The 20,956-nt window shown below is 39.4% G+C and overlaps 1 protein-coding gene across 9 annotated transcripts in view; it reads right to left on the bottom strand.

Annotated features, from left to right (window-relative positions):
- Positions 1-3,634: 3,634 nt before the first annotated feature.
- Positions 3,635-20,956, bottom strand: part of TRIP12 (thyroid hormone receptor interactor 12) — a 76,571-nt gene continuing 59,249 nt past the window's right edge. For 5 of the 9 annotated variants that reach the window (XM_060274511.1, XM_035133959.2, XM_060274513.1 and 2 more), the window contains 16 exons: positions 20,142-20,314; positions 18,785-18,858; positions 18,505-18,704; positions 16,819-16,946; positions 16,508-16,659; positions 15,478-15,620; positions 14,604-14,760; positions 13,072-13,170; positions 11,933-12,047; positions 11,408-11,562; positions 10,795-10,959; positions 9,411-9,575; positions 8,466-8,579; positions 7,499-7,593; positions 7,226-7,329; positions 3,635-6,121 (listed from right to left, as the gene is read on the bottom strand). In XM_060274511.1, the coding sequence (XP_060130494.1) occupies positions 5,925-6,121; positions 7,226-7,329; positions 7,499-7,593; positions 8,466-8,579; positions 9,411-9,575; positions 10,795-10,959; positions 11,408-11,562; positions 11,933-12,047; positions 13,072-13,170; positions 14,604-14,760; positions 15,478-15,620; positions 16,508-16,659; positions 16,819-16,946; positions 18,505-18,704; positions 18,785-18,858; positions 20,142-20,314 (2,236 nt within the window). In that variant the 3' untranslated portion in view covers positions 3,635-5,924. The remainder of the gene's footprint in view (positions 6,122-7,225; positions 7,330-7,498; positions 7,594-8,465; positions 8,580-9,410; positions 9,576-10,794; positions 10,960-11,407; positions 11,563-11,932; positions 12,048-13,071; positions 13,171-14,603; positions 14,761-15,477; positions 15,621-16,507; positions 16,660-16,818; positions 16,947-18,504; positions 18,705-18,784; positions 18,859-20,141; positions 20,315-20,956) is intronic. The other 4 variants (XM_060274512.1, XM_060274514.1, XM_060274515.1 and 1 more) reach the window with 1 other exon arrangement.

The raw sequence follows: 20,956 nt of genomic DNA, 5'->3' as shown, positions 1-20,956 counted from the left end.
GCCCGGGGGCCGGATCCGGCCCAATCGCCTTCTAAATTCGGCCCACGGACGGTCCGGGAATCAGCGTGTTTTTACATGCGTAGAATGTGTGCTTTTATTTAAAATGCATCTCTGGGTTATTTGTGGGGCATAGGAATTCGTTCCCTTCCCCCCCCCTCCAAAATATAGTCCAGCCCCCCACAAGGTCTGAGGGACAGTGTTGCTGACCCCTGGTCTAATCTGTGGGCCATGGGCTGCATATGCTCTAGATTTTTTTTCCAAAATATTAAAAATAAAGCAAAACATTTTGCTCCATGTTGGGCAAAAGATTCCTGCATTGCAGGAAGTTGGACTTAGATCAGTGTTTCTCAACCAGTGTGCCTCCAGATGTTTTGGGACTACAACTCCCATCATTCCTGACCACTGGTCTTGCTAGCTAGGGATGATGGGAGTTGTAGTCCCAAAACATCTGGAGGCACACTGGTTGAGAAACACTGACTTAGATGACCCTTGTGGTCCCTTCCAATTCTATGAATATATGATTGTTAAAAATGATGACTGCTGCAATTCTGTGATGACAAGAGGTTTATGTGACCCCCTCCAAATGTGTCCTCAAAAACAAATGTGTCCTCTTTAAGGTGCTGCTGGAAGGAATTTTTTAAAAAGGATGGTAACACCCACTTTAAACAATTCATCCATACTCATGTTGACATATGGACCCCAGGTGGTTGACCATGGATCAGGGCAGCCCTTGGCTGGAAAAAGGTTTGCCACCCCTGGAGTAATCAAAAGTGGGTAGCCTAGGAGATTTTTATGGATTTGTCCACTTTGATGTTTGAAAGGTGGTACAATGTAAACTACTTATGCTGCCGAAGACAAAAACAATGTGTCTAGATGCAAAACCAGGATGAGAATTCTTCCCTCTGCATGAACGAAGGGTTGCCTTTCCTTTGATAGCTTTTAATATTATCTTAAAATGCCCTAATTCTCAAAACAGGACCACACATTTAGGAACACCAACTCAACGATCTGGGATTCTTTTGGGGAAAGACCCAAGGAAGGAGAGGTCACAAATGACTAAAACAGTAGCTTAGATAAGACTATTTTCATGGTTAATGCTAAGGGACACACAGACAAGGATTATGTATGGAAGCTTAGTTTCAAGTACTTATTCAACACTGTTACATGTGTTTGACAAAAAGGGAAGGAGGAAATACTTATTGCTGCCACAAACTCAAAGGGCAGAAGCAACAGCTATTTGTTCAGTAAAAATGGATGAATGATTGCAGATACAAAAGTATATCCATACAGGAATGTTTATTTCAGCATAAGAACCCTACTATCTGATCAGATTAAAAGGTTGGTACAACCCAACTCTGGTTTTCGAAAGTTGGAAATGAGCTGTGTCTGGAAAACCTACAAACATGGCATCATGGAAGTTAATTTCCACCCCAGCCAAGATGTATTAATGAAGTTATGTCACATGAAGTAGGGATGATCTTCAGCTGTAGAAGTAGCATGAATCATGCAGCTGTATTATACAGAGATATACTGGACACAGTTCAGCTTTTGTAGAGAGCCAGTTCTTTAAAAAAGTAACAAACCTCTGTTCCTACCACTGCAGTTTCACAGATATGCTTTAAAGCAGGGGTCCCCAAACTAAGCAAACTAAGGCCTGGGGGCCGGGTGCAGCCCAATCACCTTCTAAATCCAGCCCTCTTACAGTCCAGGAATCAGCATGTTTTTACATGAGTAGAATGTGTCCTTTTATTTAAAATGCATCTCTGGGTTATTTGTGAGGCCTGCCTGGTGTTTTTACATGAGTAGAATGTGTGCTTTTATTTAAAATGTATCTCTGGGTTATTTGTGGGGTATAGGAATTTGTTAATTTTTTCCCCAAAATATAGTCTGCCCCCCCCCACAAGGTCTGAGGGACAGTGGACCGGCCTCCTGCTGAAAGTTTGCTGACCCCTGCTTTAAAGTGTACTGTCAAAGTCTGAAACTTTGCGGGGATTCGAACCGCCGATCTTCTGATCGGCAAGCCCTAGACTCGTGGTATAGACCACAGTGCCACCCATGTTCCGGGGTAGGCTAAAATTATTTAAAGTTCAGAATTAAAAAGTTAGATTGTTGCAGGAATAGGGCTGCTCCTGAAAGCATACACCCCAAGTGTCAAGAGGCCAGGGTGAAGAGATTTGTCTTCAGCAGACCCAGAAACCTGTACAGTGAAGTTGAATCTGGCAACTTCAGGGAGGGAATTCCATAAGTTGGAGGCTGCACAGATAAAGCCCTCTTCCAGGTTGCTGCCCCCAAAATCCTGATAACAGTAGAACTACCAAGCCCTTCCCTTCCATTATTATTATTGAATTTCTATACCATCCTTCATCCAGTGATCACAGGGCAGTTTACAATATAACACGAGATGCAGTGATAGGCACTACCAAACTCCATTCTGGGCACAGATTCAGGACAGATAAAAATAAGTACTTCTCAACATACATGGTCCGTTTCATTGGATGGCTTCCAGTTCTAGTATTATGTAGGAAGACAACTCTTGTCTTCTTTCAGTACTGTGTATAATTTTATGCATTTTTATCCTATCTACCCTTATCTCCCTTTCCCTTCCAAACTAGTCATCTCAAATGTTGCAGGCTATCCGCAAAAGGAGGTACCGTGACCAGAACTGTGCATCAGACTTCTATAAAGGTATGATGGGCAGCTATTACTGGCCATTTTATTTTTGACCTCTCCCAATGTTCCAACATTGTGTTGTCACTTTTATTGAGATACCCATCACAACCCCAAGATCCCTTTCCTGCTCACTAACTGCTAGCTCAGGCCCCATTTGAGTCTAAAAGTTAGGAATCTTGCCACATTGTACATCATTTTACACTTGCTTCCATTAAATTGAATTTGCCATTATACTGCCTATTTGCCTAGTTTGGAAATATCCTTTTGGAGCTCTTCATCAGCTATTTTTTGTTTTTACCACTCTAAATAACTTGGTATTATCATCAAACAGTGCTACTCCCTGCTCACCAGATCATTGATGAGCAGGTCACAGACCCAATACAGAACACTGGGGGACACAACTTCTTAGGTTATTCCATTTTGAGAACTGCCCATTCACTGCTTCCTCTTCTTTAACCAGAATTGTGTGTTGCAACATGTTAGTGCATCAACTGCAGTGTCACGCGAATGCTACCCACATTCCTCTTGGGGTTGGAAAGGGGCTTGTTTAACCTCTGGTTCTCTAGTAAAACTGTGTCACAAAATGATGCCTGTCTAAAGAGTGTGTCACCAACATGAAGAGTTTGGAAAGCTCTGCTTTCACCAGTTACCAATTCATAAATCTGCTTGATTTGCATACCGGTGGTAGTTATTGCTAAATTCATTTTGGTTAGGCAGAATTTCAGTTATTTCTTTAGATTACACACAGCTTTGCACACAAAGAGAACGCTGAAGTAGGAGTCAAGGAATCCATCTTCACTGAACTTCAGTAGTTGCTTTCGAGCACTACAGTTCCTCAATTAATCTAGTTTGAAAAGAGTATTTTATTCCTGGTAACAGTGATAACCTACAGAAAACTGGCAATATAGCAACCCATAAAAGACTGTTTCTGTAGCATTACTGATCTCTTCAAAGCGGTTATTGTCAATCCTTTTATTAACTGCAGAGATATGTCATTCAGGACACCAATCAGTGCCCCACATTATGCTCTGGGAAACCAGAGTTTGCAAGCATTTTCTACAAACATCCAGAATGCCAGAGTTAGGCTTCGTCATGAGCCATTCTGTTAGATACATGTGTTTGTTGCATCTAATACAATCTTTAGCTACCACCAGCCCCATATCTAAGTGTACAGACATGTTTTTCTCAAATGGCAGCCCCCCAAGCGACATGGACTTTCAGGCACTGGATCGCTAGTATAAACTATTTAAATTTAAGAACTACAAGTCAATGAAAGCCAGGTTCTGTAGGGAGACAACATGGGTAAAAAAATATCAATACAGATGATATTTTAATACAAAATATTTTTACATAAGTCAGTCTTTTTAAAATATAGAACCTTAAAAAAAAGAACAAGTTGCTATCAACACACTATAAACACGAGTCTTTTGTGCCAAGTTTTGATAGCGTTATCAGAACAGTTTTTAAATACCAGTCCATACTTTTTAACACTGCCTTTCGGTTTCTACGAAATGCTAGCCATGTTCTGCATGACCAATTTTTATGTCCACTGTGACGCACTTCCATTCAGTTCTAATCTGACAGACTGCTCAGAGTCTTTGCACAAGGATTTCACATTCAGCTTCCCATCACAGTTCAGTGGTGCACAGTATGGCCAGTCCCATTTAATTCTGTGAACATTAACTTAAAAGAGAATGACAGTTACATGTACTGAAGTACATTGTGTGGTTACAGGTTCTTCGTCTGAAAAGGAAACTTGCTGATGTTTCATAGATATTCTACCCTGATCATCCAACCAAATTAACAGCACTCAAGTGTTTTATTTTGATTTCTCAAAGTTGAATAAAGTAATCTCTGTCAGATTTTCATTTAAGAGATGAACTATACAGGATGTACATCTCGGGAATGTTTTGGAATAGTCTTGTTTTTGAACTCATATAAAAATAAAAGAATACCAGATCTTGCAAACTCTTGTTTTAATGGTAAATCATCCATGACAAGGTGGCTAGCTAGCCAAGGAGAATTAAGATGATTTACTTGCATTGGAATAATTTACACAATTGAACTTATGCATACAGTACAGAACTATGAACAAAAAGGTGAAGCAAACTTTATTTATATTCAGGTAAAAACATTAACCTGATGAAGTAAATTATTGCAGATTTGAGAAATCAGCACAGAAAACAATCGGAAAGAGCATTGCTTACATGTGTTTTATCTGTGTCAAAAGAAATGCTGAACTGTTTTGATCCACACCAGTGCTGGGGGGGGGGAGATGCTAGGAGAGGACTTAGGGTACGGAGGAGGACGTACAGGGGGGGGGGCTTAAATCAAGGGGAAAGGATTGAACAGGGAAGGAAAATACTAATTCGACTTTATAAAAAACTTTACATCAATTCAAAATGCTCTGGCCACACCATAAATATTGGCCAGACCAATCGGTTGTTGAGTTTTTCAACTACGCAAGAAAAATCAATTTCATCCTAGCCCACCAGTAGGAGGCTGTTGCCTAAATCACTGTGTGAATGGTTCTAGAGTATTTTCTGGTAAAGATTGTAGCCAATATATCCTACTACTACATTAAACTAAGCTATAAGAAAGATTCTACCTACTTACAAAGGCGGAATTATTGACAATATATTTAATAAAATTAAATTATTTCTTAATTTGAGAAAACATGGACCAGTAAAAGCCCATGTCCAAAATGTAACAATTGTTGCGAGTGGAGTACACAGAGAGCCATGTGGATTGCACATCAGACAATACATGAGGGAGGGAAATCAGGGACATGTGATGGTACACAGAACTAGTCTACTTAACTAGATGTGCCAATACATGTTTTTCAATTTCTGTACTTATGTACAAAGTTGTCTTTGGGAGGAAAAAACTGCAGACTTGGCTAGATGGATACACACAGCCCAGTATTAAACTGCACAGCAACATTTATTGTTCCAGCCTGAAAAAACATCCCTTTTTAAATTTCACACAGCAAAGCAAGTTAAACTTCACTCATCGATAAATGATAATTTAAAACAAGAACTTGCTAAAGAAACCTTGTCACAACAACTTTAGGGCCTGATCACTTTTAAGTCCATGGGGCCTTTAATGAGTATCAACCTAGTGTCTTTGTTTATAATCTGCAAGCCGTTTTCTACAAGGAGGCGTTACGTTTCCTCGACTCAGATGATACATTTAGAAAAGAATCATGATTCTCTTTTTGCTGTAACAGGCAGACATTGCATTTTTCATTGTGATCAGGAAAGATGGAATGACTGCTGCCCTTCTCTTGCAGCTATCAAGAGTTTTTCACGCATTATCTCAATACTTGAATAGTCTGGCAACTTGAGATAGTTTACACAAGTCATTACTGAGGGTAAGAAGTCATCTGGATTTTCTGTAGACTCAAATGTCTTGCGTACAATTGTAAGTGGAGGATTCAAACTCCGAAAGCCTAAGAAGAAAAAACAACGAAGTTCACGACAGATTTAATATTAAGAAAGTTTAAGAGCATTAAGCTATTGGTCTCAGAAAAAGACTGCATTCCTCGTGCTGCTTTCTGTATTACTTAGGTGGATTAACTCAGCCATGTGAAAACGGAATCCCTCGCCCCTGCAAAATCACCTGCTCACCCACTCTTCTAGCATTAAAAGGCTTATGGGCTCCAATGTGTGAAAAGGTTCTTATGTAGCCTGCCTCTGTAGCACTGCAATGTCAGTTGTGTATAAGGTACGCTCAGACAATATAAAGAATCCTGACTGTGGTCTTCATAGCTTTTCTTTCACAGAGCAATTATATGGAAGCTGCACACAGATGGCCTCTAACATTAAAGAGGAAGCAGATGTTTTAACAACAGAAAGGGACAGGCAGCAACCATGGTGGAGATCCAACCAAGTTTGCGTGTGCATCATTTCTGCTCCTCTCCCAGCAGCCAATAACTTTAGGCTCTAACGAAGCGAATGCCACAATTAGTCATATATCATACTGGTACAGTCATTCCATATGAAATTCTACCAGTGCGACAAATTGAGTCTTTGCCTAGAGACATAAGCAACTCATCCTAGATAAGAAGAACAAAATGTTAACACTCACCTTCATGTCTATTAGCAAAACACAGGGTTGCTTAGCTTTTATTATAGGTTTCTATGCACTGGGCTAAGTGAGGCTGCAATCCAATGCATACTGAACGGGGAGTTAAGTCCTATTGAACTCAGTAGGCTGTGTACAGGTGGAAATTGACTATCAATGACAATTTTGAAATCAGGGAAGGGAAACCAGTGGCACCGACAAAATGTTTTTGGACTCCAACTACCATCAGCCCTGGCCAGCACAGCCCACAGACAGAATGGTGGGAGTCGGAAGGTCGCAGGTTCCCCATCCCTCTTTAAATCAAAACCGTTGTATTTGTGCACAGTTCAAAAGGATAGACTTCTACTAGCTTATAGCACAACAGAGTTTTTACTTTGGAGCATTCAACATAGTAAATATGGTTTTCAACATATGAATATAGCTATTGCATTTGCACTTGTTTTTAGCCAATATTATAAAAAACACTCACCTCCTACTGGCAGTCTAGGGCTACCAGTCACAAATTGGAGAAATAATCTTTGCTGCTCACTATCAAAACTACTGAGAATTTCAAACAGGAACTTCACAGCACGACTAGAATTAAAAAAAAAAAGGGAAGGGAATAGAGATTGTTAAACAGAACATCCACTGAGGAATCAACAAGTGGCTATCTTAATAGAGCTACAACACAAAAAGCTGTTTGAGACATTCCACACATTAGATCACCGCCAACTAGCAACAAATTTTATTACTTTGCGATTACCTGTCATGTGTATAACCATGATCTGGCCTGCAACATTCCATCAATGTCTTTGCATCCCAAGTATCTGTTTTGCTACCACACAGAAGCTGATCCAGCTATAGAATGCCAGAGTGGAACCGAGGGGTGGGGGAGAGGGAGAGAGAGAGAAGAAAGAACATCAGTTTGTTGTTGAATTTTCACATGATTAATACAATTCCCTGCACACAGGCTAAAAGTACTACCACCTAATCAAACTTCAGAGATGAAGCTTCATGCCGATTCTGATTCTCTAACTCAGAATCCAAATTTTTGAAGGTGTCCTTCCTCTCCCCTCCTTTCAGTTCTTCCAAAACTTAAATTCAACTTTGTTTCAAACACAGTAATCTCAGCCAGATCTCTTTGGATAATTATTGAATTTTGAATATAAAATATTCAGGACCGAACTATGATATATAGAATTAAGTATTTTGTGATAGTTACAGTCCTTTTATGTACTTCTTTTCTACATACATTTGAGTATTTAAGTACACCATGCTAGAAAAGTTAGAAATGATTTGAATTTCATGACTACCACATTAAGTCTGGAAACAGTATACATTCGTACCTTGGTTTTCAAACAGCTTAGTTCTTAAACATTTTGGCTCCTGAACGCCACAAACCCGGAAGTGACTCTTCCGGTTTGCAAACTATTTTTGGAAGTCGAACATCCGATGGGGCTTCAGCGGCTTCTGATTGGCTGCAGGAGCTTCCTGCAGCCAATCAGAAGCAGCACTTTGGTTTCTGAACGTTTTGGAAGTTGAACAGACCTTTGGAACGGATTCCATTCAAATTCACAGGTACGACTGTATTCATGAGGGTGCTGAAAAATTTGTATTAAGAGACTCCTGGACCCTCCTACAAAACTCCAGCTCCTCACATGCACACCTTCAAAAGCAGAACAAGCAGGTCAGATGAACCAAGTTATTGCACCTGGCATAAGGGTACTAACCTCCTCAGGATAAAAGTACTGAAGGTGACTGAGGGGGAAGACCGATTCAAATCCGTCTCTGAAGGAGTCAAATTGTCTGGAAACGCCTTCATTTAGTGCCCAGAAGATAACCAGCTGCAAAAACACACAGAGAGAAACACACAACTGTAAAACTACAGCAATTTTAAATAATGTATTAGTATTAAGTAAGGTGATGACCTGGGGAGAGGAAACAAAAGTATAGCCATGTACCTAAATTGTAGCATGGAAAAAGAAAGAGAACTGTCCTTCAAATCAACAAAACCCTTTATTTTACAGTTACTGAAAATAGTAAAGTAAGAGGCCAGCAATGTTTTCAGGACTGGCTAGTCACTGAGAGAGCAAAGCTGGTCTAGTGAAAAGCAATAACAATAATTCTAATTGTGGCTAAGTTGGTACATTCATCTTACTGGGTGTCATATTAAAATTAAGCTTGTACTAGAGAGCTAGGTAGACAGCACTTCAACTATAGGTAGCTCTCTCAAAGAATGTATTAACTCATTGTACTAGCACACATATCTACACAGTTACTAGTTAGGGGGAAAAACTGCTAATTATTTGTGTCTGCATTTACACTGTTCAAATAGTCACATCTCTTGGGGAGCCCTGACCTGTTCAGAGCTATGGGACTTTGGTTACCAACTTCAACACAATGTGAATCAATACTTAGGGCAGGTATCCCCAAACTGCGGCCCTCCAGATGTTTTGGCCTACAACTTCCATGATCCCTAGCTAACAGGACCAGTGGTCAGGGATGATGGGAATTGTAGTCCAAAACATCTGGAGGACCAAAGTTTGGGGATGCCTGCCTTAGGGTAATGCATATAGACCAGTCATTGTTGTTTGCAGTTAATACTCTGGTAAAAAGGTGGGGGGGGAGGAAGACTTCTGGACCCAGCAGACCCTTCCAACATTCTTTTTACTTACTCTGAGATATTCTTCTAAATTGTGGATGGTGACAGGTATATCTTTCCCTCCTTTTTTCAGCTCTATGTTTGGAAAGCCTGGGAGGGTGAAGTCCAACCCTAGATCTTCTACTGAGCAGCCATTCATGGTCAGTGTTTCCAACGCATACTGTAGACTTTCTTTGGTCTAAAGATAAAATGTAAGTGACAACTTAAGAAATTTTAGGCATAGCCTTTTATAGTGTAATATTCATAAAGTGGCTAACATTCACATAACGCCACATGATCATGGAAGCCAGCAGAAGGGCTCCTGCTGGCACAACAGACCCTTCCCCCCATTGCATGCCCCTGCATCTCCCTGAAATCAGCTGGGGGAGGGGTGTCAGAAGAACCCCAGAACAGTGCATGGGGGAAGGAGAGGGGGGAGAATTTCATCAAGAAAGAAAAAAGGTGTGTTCTGATGGAACGATTGGATAAGCACAACACTGAATTAATTGCACTTTTATTAAAATTTGTTTACGTGGTATCAGCAGGCCCAAGTGCTTCAACACATGTAAAGTAAAAATCCAAGAAAATAAGATGTCATTAACATTCAACTTAGCCTTAGCTATGCATAGAGGTCACAAAACTACCAGGAAACTGACCAACAGCATTCACAGAATATAAGTATGGCCAAGTACAATAAAACATGCTGCACCCTTGTGCAAAGGCCATTTGAAACTTAGCACAGTTCTCCAAGACATTAAAGCTTGGGAATTGTGGTTTGTTAAAACCATATTTTTCAAGTAGAGTTTAAACTCTGCTTGTTCTCAACCAGTTCCTGAGGTCACGTGTCAGAGGTAACTATGGCTGGATATTTGAAAGCACTCTTTTCATTACTTGAAAGCACTTCTTTGCTTTTAAATACTCACACAAAAGAAAGGGGTGTGGCATGAATCCAAGATTTGTGAAGGCACGTTTATGTAAAACATTGATTATGTTGGATAAAATGTTAAATGCTAAACCACAATTTGAACTTATGAAAACAAGCTGCAGAGAGCCTCAGGTTTACATGCTCTCTGCTGAAGCCACAAGGAGAAACTTGGAAATGTCATCCAAACCCTGAACACGCTGTGGTTAATCTTAACTATGGTTAGCTGAAACAAGTCAGCTTCAAATGATACCTTATGAAGCTGGTTTGATTCAACTAACTGTAGTTTAGATTAACCATGTTACAATTTTGAATATAGAAGTAAACTATGAAAATACAGTACGGAAACCACTTCTTGCCAGTCTGCAATCTGTTTACCACTTAAGCCATGGCCAAGGCATCCATCAACTGGACTACTATTTGCCACAGTTCTAGCTACCAAGTAAAACAGACCGATGGATAAATTTGGCATCTTCTGTTCTATAATTATACCTACTTGCGATTTATCCTGTTCAAGTCTTTTCTTTTGCCGCACAATTTCTTCAAGATGGTATACTGATCTGGCTACTACAGGATCAATGTTAAACAAGTCATGAGATGTTAGCGACGTCTCCTGTCGCAGCATCCATTTGTAAAAAGGAAGGCCAAGGGGAAGGTCCACCTAGAAGGAAAAAACAGTTTCCCTTTATCTGAAAACAAAACTTAAAGAGACATGTAAACCTCTACGTACCCGCACGCCACCAAAGTAACAACTGAAAAAGGCTAAATTGCACTTTGCCTGCTATTAATCTAGTAAATGCCATTTGTATAAATGCCATGGATGATGTTTAAGTATTAAGTTTCCAATTACTCTGTTACTGCACTACAGGTACTTAACATACTTAAGCTGAAGACTACTTTAATACACAGGAGAGCCATTGCTATATGTAGCTAATCATTTGGGGATCATTAATATGTATTAGCTGTCTAAATTCAGAAGCTGCTACTTCCAACAGTATGTTTTTCACAACTAGAACCTTGAAGCCAGGCTTTTAGAATTGCAATTTCAGCTTGAAGGCTATATTGTATAGCAGAGGCTACTTTAAATTTAAAACCAGTTCCACTCTTACCAATCTAAAATCCATGATTGCTTTTGCCATCAGTTTTCCCAGAAAACGGAACTTCATTTTAACTTTAGCAATATGAGCAGGTTTAGCTGTTCTGCCAAAGGGAAGTGCAAACAGACCTTGAAGATTATGAATATATTTGGTCCCTTCTTGGCTTCCTGTTTAAAGAAAGGAACACAAACAGTAGAATTATACACAAGTCAAAATTTTTAAAATGTTGCTCAAACTAATGGTCTAGTTTTAAAACACTAACTCAAGCAGATGAAATGCATTTAGATATATAGTCAGCTTTCAACATAGGGTTACAACAACAACTCCAAAATAGAGCAAAAGGTTAGTAGTATGTCAAAGCAAGTATAATCCACATACTGTACAATATTTATGTTTCTGTTTAAAGTACAGTTTATGGATCTCCTTTCAATACTTTAAAGCTACACATAAAGGATACAATTTTATCTCCTGCAACAGTGCAGTATAAACTTGGAAAATTCCACCCTCTGAAAATATCAAGATTATCATTATAGTTACCTTTAGGATTAGCAAGAGTAACTTCTTCACCCCTCCACAAGCCCAAGTCTGCTCTCTGTAGTTCCTGAGATACAAGTGCATAAAACTCCAGTGTAGGTCCAAGACCAGTGCCAACCTTTTGAGAAAAGAATGGCAATTTAGAGATGTCTGTAAAAAAGGTCCAAACATGTTTTCTGCAACAAAAAATGCTAATTGCAGGAATGAAGGTAGAGGAGGAATTGTTAGCAGAAATGTGCAACAGAAGCTGCTTAATTATGTTAAACTCAGACTTTTTTTTAGACAAATTTGTACTGGAAAAAGCATTATCGTATCACAACTGAACACCTGATTTTGGTTTCAGAGTTGCATGCTACAACTATAGTATGATAGTACCAAGGTAGTGCTGGGATCTTGATTTGCTTCAAAAGAACCAAGGGCGAACTGCAAGTAATCCTTTCAGAAATCTTTTGGCACCATATTCTACCCTATCAAAGGCTAGTTTGTATACAGAAAACCTCATGCTTCTAACACTCTGAACAGAACCCTTTAAGGGTTTAGAGAGCCCTTACACTCAAGCCATATACCCCTAAACCAAAGAAATAAACCACAAATTGTTTCTCCAAACCTTGGTTTGCTTTTTAGCTGCTATGTAGCTTGACAAACATCTGAGGTGGCCTAATAAAATGTTGAACTCGCATGTTATACCAAACCATAGTTAAAACATGCTATGGTTCAACAACCCGGACAAAAATGTGACTAAGACCCCTGATTACCAAGCCTACACTGCAAGGGATTGGACCAGATGACCTTCAGGGTCTCTTTCAACTCTACAATTCTATGGCACCATCTTCAGGCCAATCTGCAGCAAAAACCAGGTTGAGGAAATGATCTGCAGCATGTGTCAGGTCCACAATGTACTGAGACAGCACCATAGTTGTCAAGGTGGCTATGGTGTTGTGAGCTTGCCATACTAACAGAAAGCAAAATATGATCTGTTAGCTGACTTCAGATGTTCAGAAAAACCACGACAAGCTATGCAAACCATGACTTAGACTCATGTACCAACGAGATCACTCTAGACTACTGTTGAACTTCCTTGTAACTGGAAAATAAACAATTACCAGTGCATGCGGGGACGGGCAGCTATAGTCATTACTTACTTCATTCTCATACTGGATTTCCAACATTGCTCTTGAACTGCCCAGATCCTGCATCACCGATTCAGCTTGTTTCAACAGTTCCTCTCTGTTCACAGTGCGCTGTGTGTCAACCAAAGGCAGGTATTATTTTTAGTCTTCACAAGCCAATTGTAGTATTGAAAGCAAAGATCACAGATAACAGCCCAAGTCAAAATGCCCTCTAAATTGTCTATTTAGAGAGCATTTTATGTAGTGTAGCACTTGCATTAGATACTGAAGTATTTCCCCAAAACTAGTAAAAATCCATTTCTCATTGCATTAATTACAGTTTGCATTAAATTGTGTTATTCTGTTGATGGAAGACTTTTTCATCCAGGTGGAGAGAGGTGTGTAGGGTTTTTTCTCATTTGTTTGTATTTGTTTGCTGTTGTTATTTAATTTCTATACTACTTTATATTTTTAAGAAAAAAACCTCAAAGCAGTTTACAACCTACATTAAAACATCAAATAAAACAATCCAGAATAAGGTCAAATATGAAGTATAAATTTAAAGCAACATAATCAACAGGAAACTAAAATGTTATCTTAAAGATTTCAAAATAAAACATTACAAAAGAAGATCAAGTACAGGATGCACATTTAACAAAAAAGGTTATCTTAAACATTTCAAAAGGAAACATTACGGAAGGAAGCCCAATATACAATGCACATTTAAAGCTGCCAATTCTGCCAATGGTGGTTTGGGGTGAGTGGCGGCTGCAGAAGCTCAGGCTTAATGACCTGGGGCTGCACTAAGAGACAACCCAAATGCAGTCCTCTGACCACCACCACCTCCCACATTGTTCCAAAGAGTCCTAGAGCGTATTTTGGGAGGGGGCACTACAGAAGGAATGGGGAATCAGTAAAAATCCCACCCCCATATTCATTGTCCTCACCTGACCAATTACACATTCATCCCACTCACAAGCCACCAAACTTCCTAACAGTAAAACAAACCCACAAGAGCACAAGCAAGACATAAGCTCTCTTCAAGCAAGGCAGCAAAATGAACTTCCACTGCAAGGGAAGGGTGACTCAAAGATTCCTTTGGAAAGCTGACATTTTCCTGCCTTCAAGCAACAGGATTGCTTGTTATTGTCCTAGTGCCCACTTGCCCAAGCCAAGTGCACCCTCCATAACTATTCCGCTGTATCTGATATTGGATCTCCCCACACCTTGTATCTGCAATTGTATTTGAAGAAAAAAATAATCATTCTTGAAGCAAGAATTCATTTCAGGTTAGAGATCAGAGGATTTAGGTGTTCTAGAATACATAAAAATTAGTAAGCGAGCACCATTTATAAACCATGACAACAATCATATTTACTGCCTCACAGTAGCTTTGAAAAGGCCTCACTGTGATCATTTGGAAGAACTGCAGACTTCCCCAACTTCTCCCTATAACTAATGTACAGTAATTCAGTTATAGAAAAGAAGCTTATACTAAACCTCTGACAGGGTTCAATGAGGGCATTTCTTTCCTGCCATGCCCCCACCCCCAATAATAAAGTTACCTTCTTCCTGTCCAGTCTTGGTGCCACTCTGCTATCCTGAGAATCGGACTGGTTGATTTCTGGATTGGTGTCCAGCAGTCTCTGCATGGCTCGATCTCGGTCAAAGGCAGTTACATAAAATAGCATTTGCCGTGTGTCAAATGGAAAGAAAAAAGGACTGTAAAAAGAGAGATGAGTTTTACACTGCAACTTTATTATTTGGAAGTTAAGCAAGGCTATATAGGAAAACAGTTATTTAAAACATTTTATTTATTTAAAAATATTTTACTTAAAATATTTATCTCTCTATATAAATTCAAGGCAGCTTACAATACCAATTAAAACAATGCATTATTTTTAAAAACCTTGAGAAAAAGCCTACAAAAAAGACCAGCTTGATAACAAGTTAGTCTATGTTTCCATGCTGGATGCAGAGGAAGAAGCCTCTTAAGGGGGGGGGGAGGGGAGACCTGCCATGTGGGCAGTACCTGGATCTTGTTAACATTCTTTACTTAGTCCTTGAAGTTTGTGATTATTATTTTTGGAACAAAGATAAAGGCCTTAAAGTTGGTTTCAACTAAGCCTTCCTCAAGCTTAAATAAACCATTGCACAGGGAAAAAGCATATGGCAACCTGACTCCACTCAAGAAATTTAGATATCTGAAATATATATTCATGTTTAAAACTTGATGCCTCTTCTTAAAAGCCCTATTTAAATGGTTGTTTTGTTGCAGGCCTTTAAACTTCAGAATTCCTCCTGACCTGCTCAATATGAAATTTCAAAGTTCTGCATCATCTCCCTCACTCCTTCATTCCTTTATAAACACTCTAGTGTTGGGAAGAGTCTGCTTAAAATCTCCACAGTACAATAATGGTTCATAGTCAAATTCCATACCATGATTTCCCAAGCTCTGTCAGCCATGTTGGTATGTTTCCTGTCATTATCACCAAAGGATCTTGAAGCTGTCTGTTTGCCTTTGCTGTGAGTTTACTGTTGATAAATTCTGATGTTGGAATAATCTCTTTACAGCTTGCATTCTACAATATCAAAAAGAAAGTTGCTTCTGTTTAGAAAAACTCATTCACTACCAAGACTGTTCATTTTTACAAAACATGGGAAAGCAGCGGCTGTGCCTTTAGCCTAACATGGGCTCCCTGCAAACCACACCTTGAAAGTCAAAAACTAGCCAAATGAACACATGCTCCCTCACTTTCTCCTCAACTTTGGATTACATTTCCCCGCTTTTCAGCATTAACCACGATGCACATGTAATCTGGTGTTGCCACATACCATGGTCAACCCAAACAATAGCTAAAGCCAGGAACTGAAACTGTGACTTGAAGTGTGTTTGCACACTAGGGTTACAAGAGAGGCACAGCTTGCTTTGTACTACAGTGGTACCTCGGGTTACAGACGCTTCAGCTTACAGACTCCACTAATCCAGAAATAGTACCTTGGGTTAAGAACTTCACTTCAGGATGAGAACGGAAATTGCGCGGCGGCAGCAGGAGGCCCCATTAGCTAAAGTGGTACCTCAGGTTAAGAACAGTTTCAGGTTAAGAATGGACCTGCAGAATGAATTAAGTTCTTAACCCGAGATGCCAATATATTGTGGAGACAGGTGACATTAACAGGACAATTGCTGGCTGTGCGATGGGTGGTAGTTTTAGCCTTGTGAGCCCTTTTCTGTTGAACCTGAACCTGGAGAGTTGCAATCTGTTTTGAGAAGCCAGAATGCTTGGCCAGCTAGCCTCACCTATCAAGAGCAATAACTATTTTATTTATATAAACAATTCATATACTGCTTACTACAAGAGTCTCTAAAGCTGTTTACAAAGATACAACACAGTCAGAAGTTCCTAAGCAGACAAATCTAACCAAAGATCAGAAAAAATTCAAACACAACAGCAACATGTGTACTCACATCATACAGGTAATACCAATAACGACTGATAGCATGTAAAACTCTCAGAAGAATAACAACATCTAATGAAGGATCTTCAAAAGTTATATTTTCCGGTGGCGAAGATATAAGATAAACTTCCAAAGGATTTGAGACCAAAGGACATACCCCATCTGAAAAAGGGACAGATTCTGTTATTCAGTGGAGAAATGTTTTCATATATTTGTACTTTCTTTATGTAATATTCAGCAACAGGATCTTAATTAAACTGTGCTTCAAATAAAACATTATGAAACCTTCCCTCTATGCTTGCAGGTGATCCAAATGCTTACCATGCCACAATTCATCATGCTTCTTTGCATTTCTAGGGGATGTTTTCGTAGGAGCAGTTTGTGCCCTTCCTCTTTTACCACCAACACAGTCTTTATTACTATCATCATCTTCTCGCACTGGCTTGTACCTAAAAAGAAGCATCATGTTATTGACTGACCCGATAATGAAATCTAGTACAGGAACAGTAATTTCCTCTGCGAAAAGAGCATGTCAATCCAATACTATATACCTATAAAATTAGAATTATTAGAAGTCTATCTTTTAGTGCCAGACTGAGGACCAATCTACTCATTACACAAGTGATTCATAATTGCTCTCCCAATATTTCCCCACATGGAAGTGCAGCTATGGAGGACTGTCAATTTACTTGGAGCAGCAGCAGAAGAGTTAACCATATCTCCTTCAAAACTGCTCCAAGCCCTATGGAAGTGGAGTATGTTCCTATATTCTCCACTGCCATGGGTGAGCAGCAGCGGGAGATAACAATTTTCATCAGCAAGCTGGCAAAGCGGGGAATGGGCAGGCCATAACAGGTACAATTAATTAAAGAAAACAACCTGAATATCAATCGCAGATCTCCTAAATATTGGGCTGCTTACCAGTAAATCATTGCGTGCTATGTGGACAAGCCTCAGAGCGCATGAGCAAAACACTGGGCTCACACACTCCACACTCCTACTCCCACACCTAAGGATGGCAACTTCTGCAAATATTACTTTCCATTTCAAAATAATCCTGGTTTAGCATTACATACAAACCAGGAATCCTGGTTTAAAATAGTGGTTAATTAAAAATGGGTTATAATCTGGTTTATCTTTGCCTTCTTAGCAGCTAGCCTTTGTTTGAAACTAGGAATGTTTGAAACTGCTTTGTACCGAACACCAAGTCAATATTCTTTTAAACTTGAAGTAAACTCAGAAGAAGGCCTCCTCCTCACCATAAAGGAAGGAGAAGGGGAAGGGGAAGAAGAGGAAGAGAAGGAGAAGGAGAAGGAGAAGGAGAAGGAGAAGGAGAAGGAGAAGGAGAAGGAGAAGGAGAAGGAGAAGGAGAAGGAGAAGGAGAAGGAGAAGGAGAAGGAGAAGGAGAAGGAGAAGGAGAAGAAGAAGAAGAAGAAGAAGAAGAAGAAGAAGAAGAAGAAGAAGAAGAAGAAGAAGAAGAAGAAGAAGAAGAGGAGGAGGAAGAAGAAGAAGAAAAGAAGAAGGGCCTAACGTTGTGGTTCAGGCTTGTCTGCATAGTGCTTCCATGGGTTAGCATTATGTGCAAATCATTGCTAAGTAAGTCTGGTTCATGCAATATTTTGGGCCTTGGGATTTTACCTCCCCTGCTCCCCTCAACCTATGGAGAAAAACAGAGAGATCCTATATTTACTTGATTACAAGCACTCTGCAACCAGATATCAGCACATGTAAAAAGAAAAATAGAGATAGCAAAAGTGGAACCTCTTTGGAATCTGCTGCTTGAACAGGATGTTTTACTTCACTTCACAGTAAAGCAATCCAGATTAATTTATGCTGACCATAATCTTACTGTCCTAACAGATTCTTACTTCATATTAATATAATGAAGAGTGAAAATGATATTTTACACAATTCTTCAATAAGCTTAACACATGAGGGCTACAAACACAAATATGCATCTGTAACTCAGTGACAACAGTGACTGTTCCCTTCTTCTGATTGACTTACCAAATGGTATGAGTCTTTGTCCATATGCCAGCTCTTCCTAAAGGGTTGCTTTCATCATCTGTCGATTCCCTTTCCTCTTCAGCTTGCAAACTGAACTGTCTAACTGCTTGATAAACTGTCATGTTATATGGCAGGAGATGATCTCCAATGTAGAACTGAAGCCTGTGCCTCACATTCCCTGAATTTAAGAACTGAGCAGCCTATGTGGAGGAAAGGATAGAAGTTAAAAATCAACCTTCCAACTGTGAACAAAGGAGATCAAAACTGAACAAAGCCTTACCAGAGATTCATCTATTTCCTCATCTGATCCATCATCATCACTATCTTCATCATCTTCTCTCACTCTGCCATAACCTAAAAAACGACCAACAATAGTGACTTTATTTCCAGACACAAATAAGTCACTATCTAAGAAACATTAAAAATGGATCACAACAGTACAGCTTGCCAATATGCAGCTTTAGCAGCATCCTATGTGCAGAACTGCAGAGTAACCAGACCTCTGCACTGAGGACATAAACTATGGAATTTGCTACCACAAGACACAATGGTCACCAACTCTGACAGTTTTATTAAAAGGGAATTAGAAGAATACATGGATAATTAGACTGGCAATAGCTTAGTCATGGCAGCAGCACACTATCTCTAGCATCAGAAGCATAATTCCTATGGACATCAGTTGCAGAGGAACAACTGAGGAGAACTATTGCTCTCATCCCTGCTTGTGGGCTTCCCAAAAGACATCTTGCTGGTTGCTGTGGAGTAGACTTGAGATGTGAACTAGATTAGACTGGGCTAGATTAGAGAAGTGAAGACCCTCCCTCTTTTATTCAAATAGAATTCGTATTTTGAAAACACTTTCAAAGAACTAACTTTGAGAAAAAATATACAGAAAGTTCCATTGCTGCTTGGTCTGCTACTGACCTTTGGCTTAGTTAGGAGATACGAGAAGCAATCTACTGTCCTTTTGACCTGGCCCCTCAAACAACAAAGATCAGCTGCTTCAAAATTTGCAATAATTATGATTGTTATGTAGCTTTATAAACTAGGGTAAAAGTCCACTTTTGAATAATCCACACCTATGTGCCATCTGTTTCTCCCTATTCTTGCCCCAGGGGAAATAATATAGATGTCTAGCATCTGTGGAAGCATGTTTGAGCAGTCCATGGTGACTGAGAATGAAGCATTTTGGTATTAGCTCTCCAAAATACTATCTTGTAAAGATCTTCCACTAGCAATAATAATTTTTAGCTAGTGGTATGAAACTTTTAACATGTGGGATCTTGAAGTTTCCCCAGGTTATTTAGTGATACCTATCTGCTATTTACATACAAGCAAACACAGCAATTCTGATGCAACAAGCGATAAAGTGAACCAGAGAGCCCATTTGGGCTGGGCAGATTGCTTTCTTGAATACACAAAAGGGGGGGGCATTTTAATTGGAGATTGACAGGCAGTCTCAATCAACCTGAAAATCTATACAATGATTATTGAACTATAATCAGGCAATAAAAAGGTTCAGAATTTCCTGTAAATTTACAAGCTGTACAATGAGGCCCTTTATGACACATACAGCAATAACTGACACACAAGACAACCACCATACTTTTACAGTGTATCATAAGGAAAAGAGGTACCTCTAACTACAAGATATCTTTCAATGGCTTGTACCAACGCCAGGGGATCTATCTTCACAGGTCCACCTTTCCACTGTTTCACATTAGCACAGTCTGGATGTCTTTGCAACTGGCATTTTAACTGATGGGTGTTGAAAAATTTTAAAGCTTGCGATCCTCTGTTAAGAGAAAAACTCAAGATAATTTATGAAAAACGTTGCTACAGTTATTCTATTTTCACTTGTGGACATTTAATACATTACAGCAATTAAAATAGTTTCTGCTTTGGCTTTACAATTAAATTATTAAAACTGCATGCATTTTTATTTGCCATCACCTATAAACTGAAACCTAATCAAAACCATTACAGAAGATGTGCCTCAGGCCGGTTTAAGCTGAGCAAGGTGGCAATCCTATGCACACTTATCTGGGATGTGTTCAGTGGGACTTACTTCTGAGTAAACATGCAGAGGATTGCACTTCAGGTGTTGATAAGAAAACAGTAATTAGATATTGGACTGTTATTTCAGTGTAACTTGCTCCTTTAGATGTTTATGTATATCAATTTGTAAGAGATTTAGATTCGTTTTTGTTTGCTTGTTCAGGTTATAGAACAGTTCTAGTTCTGCAGTGATTATATTCACAAAATTTTCTGTCACTATAGTGTGGAAACAGTCATCAAATATCTCCCAGTTCAACAAATCCAATGAGAAACAGAAAAAACAGGGTGATATCCCGCTAAGTCATACTCAGAACAGACCTGCGAAAATCAATTTACTTGTCCACTAATTTCAGTGGGTATTATACTAACAATGGATATCACCCACAGGATCTAA

Source organism: Zootoca vivipara, chromosome 5, assembly GCF_963506605.1.
Source record: "Zootoca vivipara chromosome 5, rZooViv1.1, whole genome shotgun sequence".
NCBI lineage: Eukaryota > Metazoa > Chordata > Lepidosauria > Squamata > Lacertidae > Zootoca > Zootoca vivipara.
This window is presented reverse-complemented; position numbering and strand designations above follow the sequence as displayed.